This window comes from Odontomachus brunneus, unplaced genomic scaffold (genome assembly GCF_010583005.1).
Source record: "Odontomachus brunneus isolate Ranch 3 - 2012 unplaced genomic scaffold, Obru_v1 Obru_scaffold_096, whole genome shotgun sequence".
NCBI classification, from domain to species: domain Eukaryota; kingdom Metazoa; phylum Arthropoda; class Insecta; order Hymenoptera; family Formicidae; genus Odontomachus; species Odontomachus brunneus.
This window is the reverse complement of record NW_022639546.1, coordinates 522,315-529,180: the sequence shown is the minus strand read 5'-3', so window position 1 is coordinate 529,180 and position 6,866 is coordinate 522,315. Positions and strand designations below refer to the sequence as shown.

The following is a 6,866-nucleotide window of genomic DNA, read 5'->3' as shown; positions in this document are numbered from 1 at the left end:
CCGCTTGCCTGCCACGCAATGATAAACAAGGATTCTTCTCAAACATCCGTAAAATCATTTTGTCCTCCTTTTTCGTCGTTTTCTGCACAGAGCGACGATCCGGCAAGTCATCAACGTTTTTGACCTCGGAATAACGTTTCACCCACTTACTCACAAACGCCTTAGACTTCTTCATATACTTAGCAGCTGCTCCGCGCGACATTTTTGGTCCTTTCGGATGCGAAGATAGAAACACAGCTTCGTAACGTGATGCGTACGCGGCACTCATGTTGAAATACGCACTTTTGTGACGAAAGTCAAACGATAACTAAGGCTTTCTAGACAAAGCATCTTGGGAGAAGAGCCCCGCTATTGGCTCGCGTTCATATCCCCCCTCTAACGGTTTCGAGGAAAAGTTTTGCCGTACACGCTCTTATCAAACATACTGTAAATATAAGACATATTTTTCTGCGACTACAAAATTATAATTTTCATTATACATTTTTGTATAAAATTCTAATTGCGATTCATGCATAACTAATCATACCCGTTACTTTGTAAATGTGCGATGGCGAACAGCAGTGGCGGCGAGCGGTGACGTTGACCCATGTTGACAAGAGTGGTTGACAGGAAGAAGAATAATCGGGCCGGCGCGATCAAACGAAGATTTATTCACAGGAAAGGAGAGATGTGTCGCGTCTGCGACGAGCTCAAAACATCGACTTCAAATGATGTACGTTTTCACCGAAACAATGGACCGGTAAGAGAAAGAAGGAGAGCAGTGAGGTAAAACGACATATGGAGCGATCGCGTTATACGAAGCAGATAAGGATCTTTGGAGCGAATACCGAATTTTAGCTTGCAGGAGGAATCTTGTAATACTCAGTCTTATCTATACAGCATTTTCCTCGTTACTATATGCATAAGGTATGTTTAATAAGATTTCAGTGTTTGTACTGCATTTGCGTTCATAAATCAAGATATATGGCGAATAGGTTAGAATTGTATCAGATATTAATATATAATTAATTCTGTAATACTGCAATCAGTTATATTATAGGAAATACAGCTGTCAAGTGTGCTACAAACAGCAGTGAGTAATAAGTTACATGAAGGAGTAGCTGGAATATTTATTTTTGTGTGAAGAATACTATTGTATACATAGCGACTTTTTATCATTCGGTCAAGAGTATGTCTGTCAACATGTTGGCAGAGCAGAATGTAATCATGGAGTCTGCTGACACCGGTGATACAGTACCACTGATTGGTTTTATAAGTACAGATGATGGCCATACTCTTTTAGCAATGGCTGGTAAGACAATAAAATTGTGATGTTATGTTACAGAAAGCAATATAGATAATTTACACACACACACACACATATATATATATATATATATATATATATATATATATATATATATATATATATATATATATAAAGCTAATAATACATATGAAATAAATAATTATAATAAATATTCTATATATATTTTTCTGTATGTATATAAAAATTAAAAGTTCCAGTATATATTGGAAATTCATTTTATATGTACACTAGTAATATATATATGAAGATATAATTGGAGTTTTAAATAATTAAATACACACATGCAAACTGTATGTGATATATATAATAATATATATGATAATAATATATTTCATTCTATGATCTATTGAAAATATAATCTGTTTGTAGAACGTGAAGATGGCACTTTGGAAATCATAACAGCTCCTATAGCGCTGATGCCACAAAATAACATGATGTCTTCGACATTAATCAAGACTATGGATGGCAATTTCATTTTGCATCCTGTATGTATTTAATAGGATCTTTTTAGATCATAAAATAGCAAGAAGTGCAACTTATTTATTAAATGTATAAATATTTATGTTACAGTCTATTTTCCAGTTGAACTTTGAAGGTGTGCAAGGCACTGGGGTACAACAAACCAATATACTGCCAATGCAGCAATTTGATAATGCGTCTGTAATTATTGAGCAAATGAAACTTCAGGATGCGAATGAGTGTGCTGTCACGGAATCTTTTCTATCAGCCGGGGATAGTAGTATATTATCAGGCGAACGTGAACAAACGGCAATCGACATTTATGCTAAAGACGAATCTGTCCCTGTTTCTATGGCACAAGATATTTTTAAAAAATCACTCGGGAGACCAAGAAAAACTGGGGTAACATCGCGAACATATTAACACCAGAAATATTTCCATCTGAGGAATTTTCAACTAAGAGTTGTATGTTATTACCTTTGTTGTAGAATACGCAGCCTCTGAAGTGTGATATATGCAGACAAGAATTTACTAAGCAGACGTTGTACCGCAGACATATGGAAAATCATGCTGAGGAAAAACCACACAGATGTCCAAAATGTCCAGCATCATTTAATATCCCGGTAAGTCTCTTTGATATATTTTCTATCGATATAGTTGAAAATTTTAAGAACAGCAATTTAAAAAAAACGGATTTTAAAGGATAAAAACGTATATATTTATTACAAGAAGAACATTGACGACAAACTTGGCATTTATAGAGGAGAAGATGTTAAATACGATTACTCAATACCACATCATACATTTTAATTTTAGTTAATATATATTGTGTAACATATATTGCAATTAACAAAATATGCGAGAACAACTTATACAATCATCCTCCGGTCAGTTTTATAGAATCGGAGTAGGATAGTAGTTATACTGCCTCTTGATCTTAGACGCAGTGGATCGGATTCAGTCTAGTAACTCCGCACAATGGTATCATTGCAGACGAATTTCACGCTTCATATGGCAACGCATAATACCGGCGACCCGAAATGTCCCGAATGCGGTAGGAAATACGCCCGCATGGCGAGTCTTAAGTCCCACATGTTGATGCACGAGAAGGAGGAGAATCTCTTCTGCACAGAATGTGAGGATGCCTTCTCAACGAAGGTGAGTCTAATCCTTTTACTTCCACTTCTGAGCGATATTTGATTTCGAATTAAAACTATAATCAGGAATTTAGAACCGATTTTCCGATCTCTTGGCAAGCTAATTAATAGCTAATTAACAGTTAAATCATATGTTTATCTTTGTTTAATTTGAAAAAAACAAAAAACATATAACTTAGTTATAAGCATACTAAAAGGTTGGACAAATCGGCCTTGTTTCTACGCAATTATCCTTCAAACTATCTGAAAGAAAGGAATTCTGCGGAATTATGCGGGTGTTTCTTAAATACATATTGCAAAAAAAAATGCAGGCAATGCAAAAACTAAATAAAATATTATTTCTTTTTAAAAAATTAAAAATTTTTATGTTTCACAGTTGTTTTTTTATTCGCAAAAAATGCTTTTTTCAGTCACCTCTTAGCTGATATATCTTGGAAAGCATTTTAGAACACATGTTTATATGAATTTTTCTCTTATTTTAATGTGAGGAATCGCCTCCTGCATTTTTTGGACATGTACTTAAGGAACACCCTGTATAGACTGTTCCAAAAATACTTCGCGTATCATTCAAGCATTGTACAGTGGTCTTCGGACACCCCGTATAAAGCTCATAAAAGCTCCCGCGCCACATAACATTGCCTTATCGATGCTGTGTCCTGCCGGCGCATTTCTGCTGATCGCGCAGACCCGCTTACCGATAACATTCATCTCTTTGCAGATATAGTACATGTAATTATTACCTTGCGGCTGTTAAGATGTCGGATGTTCACCGTTGCATTCGTTCGTTCATTCATTATGTATCATTCCAAGTGCTTGACTTTGTATTGATCACTCTCTTGAATATCGATTAATCATCACGCATAAATCCCGATCGTCTGCTTGACATTTGCAAACCCTCGCTAAGCTACTCTTTAACAGGAAAGGGAAACATTTGTCATCGTTTTGCAGCGTTGCAACTTGTGTTAGGTGACTAACAGGATCTGTTTATTATCTGCGAATAAGGTTTAACATAAACAAATCCAATAGTATGAACGGATAACGATTCAACATAAGGCGACGGATAAGAACGCTCAATTCTGAAGACTCGACGTTATCGGATGAGTACATTCTCGTGTGTCGTCGACGCAGAAGAGGATAAACGATGATCACACTCCGAAGGTCGACGCCTGTGACCCGCAACGACTTATCTATACTCGGCCGGCCGCTAGCCAAAATCGAGCGATCGTAGAGAAAGATAGCAGATTCCCACTGTTACGAGGCCAACCTCGTAACGAACTGCAGCCGGACAAATACAGGAGATGATTTAATAATTCTCTGGAATCTTCTCAGAGACTAAGAGGGTATTATCTCATAGCGTTGACGAAGTATGCCAGTGAAGCACGGCTTTGCTAACTTAGCGCGTTCGTCATTGACATCAAACAGTCTCGTCTCTGCTACGTGTTCGCACTCGGGAATGTGTCTGTGCGATGAAGTATGCTATTAGTAACATTTCGATAGGAATAAAATGAATGAGTCATGCTGGCGATAGCGGCGCGAGTGCTATCGATCACAGCATCCGAAGACGAATTTCTTCGAGGAGAGGAGGAGCGTCGAAGACACGCGCGAAAATTGTCGAGGAGCGCACCCAAGCGGTCGGGACGATTTTCCGAGTTTACGGGGACAATGACGATTAATTGAGATCGCCCGTTGATGATCGTCGCTCGTCGAGTGACCGTGATAAGGAGACGTGGGCCGTAAAACGACGCGAGTAGGCGGCGGTCCGTATAATGCGCGCATGAATTACGCAACCGAATCGCATGATCTCACACAGATCTCTCGTCGATTGCTCTCGCGTTTAGTGGTCGCCGGCTGTACGCCCGCGTGCACGCGCATTGCGACACGCACGCACGCATACACGCACGTGCAACGACGAAATGTAGAACGGAGTCTAGGAAACGCGCCGCATCGCGTGTTATTCGTTTCCGTCGTTGGTATTTGAACTGTACGATAGTCTGTTTTTAAACAGGAGAAGAAGCAGAGGGATCGGGAGCATCAATAACGACATTCGAACATTATGGCCTGTATTAATAGTTATCGTCTGAAACTTATCTCTCGCTGTGAGATGTTTTGATTCTTACTCGGAATCAGATCCAAGTTTTTCACATCGTGATGTATATGACATTGATATCTGCAATCGTGATTCAACTCTGAGAAATTCTTATCTGATTTTGGCCTGTATTAATAGTCGTTACTTGAAGTTTGTCTCATGTAAGATACTCAGATTCTTATTCGGAATTAGACTTGAGTTTTTCAGTTAAATTATGTGATATATATGACTTATTATGTCTTATGTAATAGAGATTCAACTGAAAAACTTTCATCCAACTCTGAACTCAAATCTGAATATTTAATTTGAGGTTTTCAAGTAATGACTATTAATACGGATCTAAGGCCCGTATAAATAGTTGTTACCTGAAAAAAACTTGCTTCATATGAGATCCTCAGACTTCAATTTTAAATTTGATCTAAATTTTTTTATTGAACTATGTGTGATATTTATACCTGTAACTACGATTCAACTGAAAAATTCTCGCGTCTAATTCTGAATTCAAATCTGAGTGTCTTATTTGAAAAGTTCTCAAAGTAATAACTATTAATACCGATATAATTATGTGCAAACCTCGAAGAATCAACTGAAGCGAATGAAGACTGAAGAAGGAAACGACTCGCTTCATTTACAGTCACAGATATATTGGACAAATAATTATTGTATTCTGAATAATTATTTGAAGAAGGGTAAAGTTAAGGCAGAGCCTATAGAAAACTTGAAAGACGCGATGCAAAACACGGAGGCATTATCGCATGCAACAAGAAATTTAAAGAATAATCAGATTTCGCAGACCTGTTGAAGATCGGTCGTAGCTCGATCTAGCCTGATAGTTCGCAATGGAATCTGAGAGTGTCTGAGAGTGCTAACTCGTGGGAAGAGAGATAGAAAGAGAGCCGATAACGATGACGACGAATATGACGATCCCGACGACGACGTAAGCGACATTTACAGTCGCTTCGTCAGTGGGCAGCGAGTATTCGTGAAGCGTGCACGTGCTCGCGTTTGTCATCTCGTCGTTGTTTCCCTTGGACGAGATGCGCGATGTAATCGGGATCGAAGGGCATCGCTCCCGCTGTCGCTGTTACGTCGCGAGCGCTTATGTTTGTTTATTCGCCAAGTTCTGCGCTTATACTTTGTATTCGATTTCTTCCATGTCGAGCGCCAAGTGCAAAGACCGACGTGTTGTTAATTGAAACATTCTCACTGCGCCTAAGGAATCGCTCTACTGATGTTCGCTGCTTCTCTCATCACCGTCGTTCTTTGCACGCCGCTGGAAGAAGAGAGATCACCAATGGAGAAGAGTTTGCCGCCCAGGAAGTAGAAGAATCGCAGCGACGCTGGAAGTGCTATCCCTCGCGCGATCTCCACGATCGAAGTAAATCGTTTTTTTTTTACGTGTCCCGCCGATTGATAATCACCGCTGCATTTTGTCTGCCCAGGAAGTGTCGTTGCGATCAAAGTCGTCGAGAAAAGATTCTTTTTCCCCAGAATGTAACGTTCGGCACGGCACATTCGGCATGGTTTTTACACGCTCAGTCACGGATTTGTGTATTTTTTCTGGCGCCGGACTTGAAAGGTCTTCGAGGAGGTCTCGTTTCTCTTTTCCTCGAATGTCGAACGCTCGCGGTGAAGATCGCGCAGATGGTGTTTCCATTTCCCTTCTCGCGCGCGACTCGACACTTGGAAAGTGAGAAAGAGTGAGCAAAGTTCTTCAATATTTTATGTATTTCGTAAAACATTCAGCATAAGTGATCGCGGTGGTGCATTTGTTGCTTAGGTGCGGCTGGTGCTCGACTCCACTGAAGAGAGAGAGAGAGAGAGAGAGAGAGAGAGAGAGAGAGAGAGAGAGAGA

At 39.4% G+C, this 6,866-nt stretch overlaps 1 protein-coding gene across 8 annotated transcripts in view; it reads left to right on the top strand.

The window, feature by feature from the left end:
- The first annotated feature begins 366 nt into the window (after positions 1-366).
- The window catches only part of LOC116848517 (zinc finger protein 236-like), an 18,787-nt gene continuing 12,287 nt past the window's right edge, over positions 367-6,866 (top strand). For 2 of the 8 annotated variants that reach the window (XM_032824696.1, XM_032824695.1), the window contains exon 1: positions 5,935-6,389. Coding sequence is in view for 5 of the 8 variants with exons in the window: in XM_032824690.1 (XP_032680581.1) it covers positions 1,171-1,291; positions 1,679-1,794; positions 1,880-2,170; positions 2,257-2,391; positions 2,762-2,926 (828 nt within the window). In the remaining 3 variants the exon portion in view is untranslated. The other 6 variants (XM_032824690.1, XM_032824691.1, XM_032824689.1 and 3 more) reach the window with 6 other exon arrangements.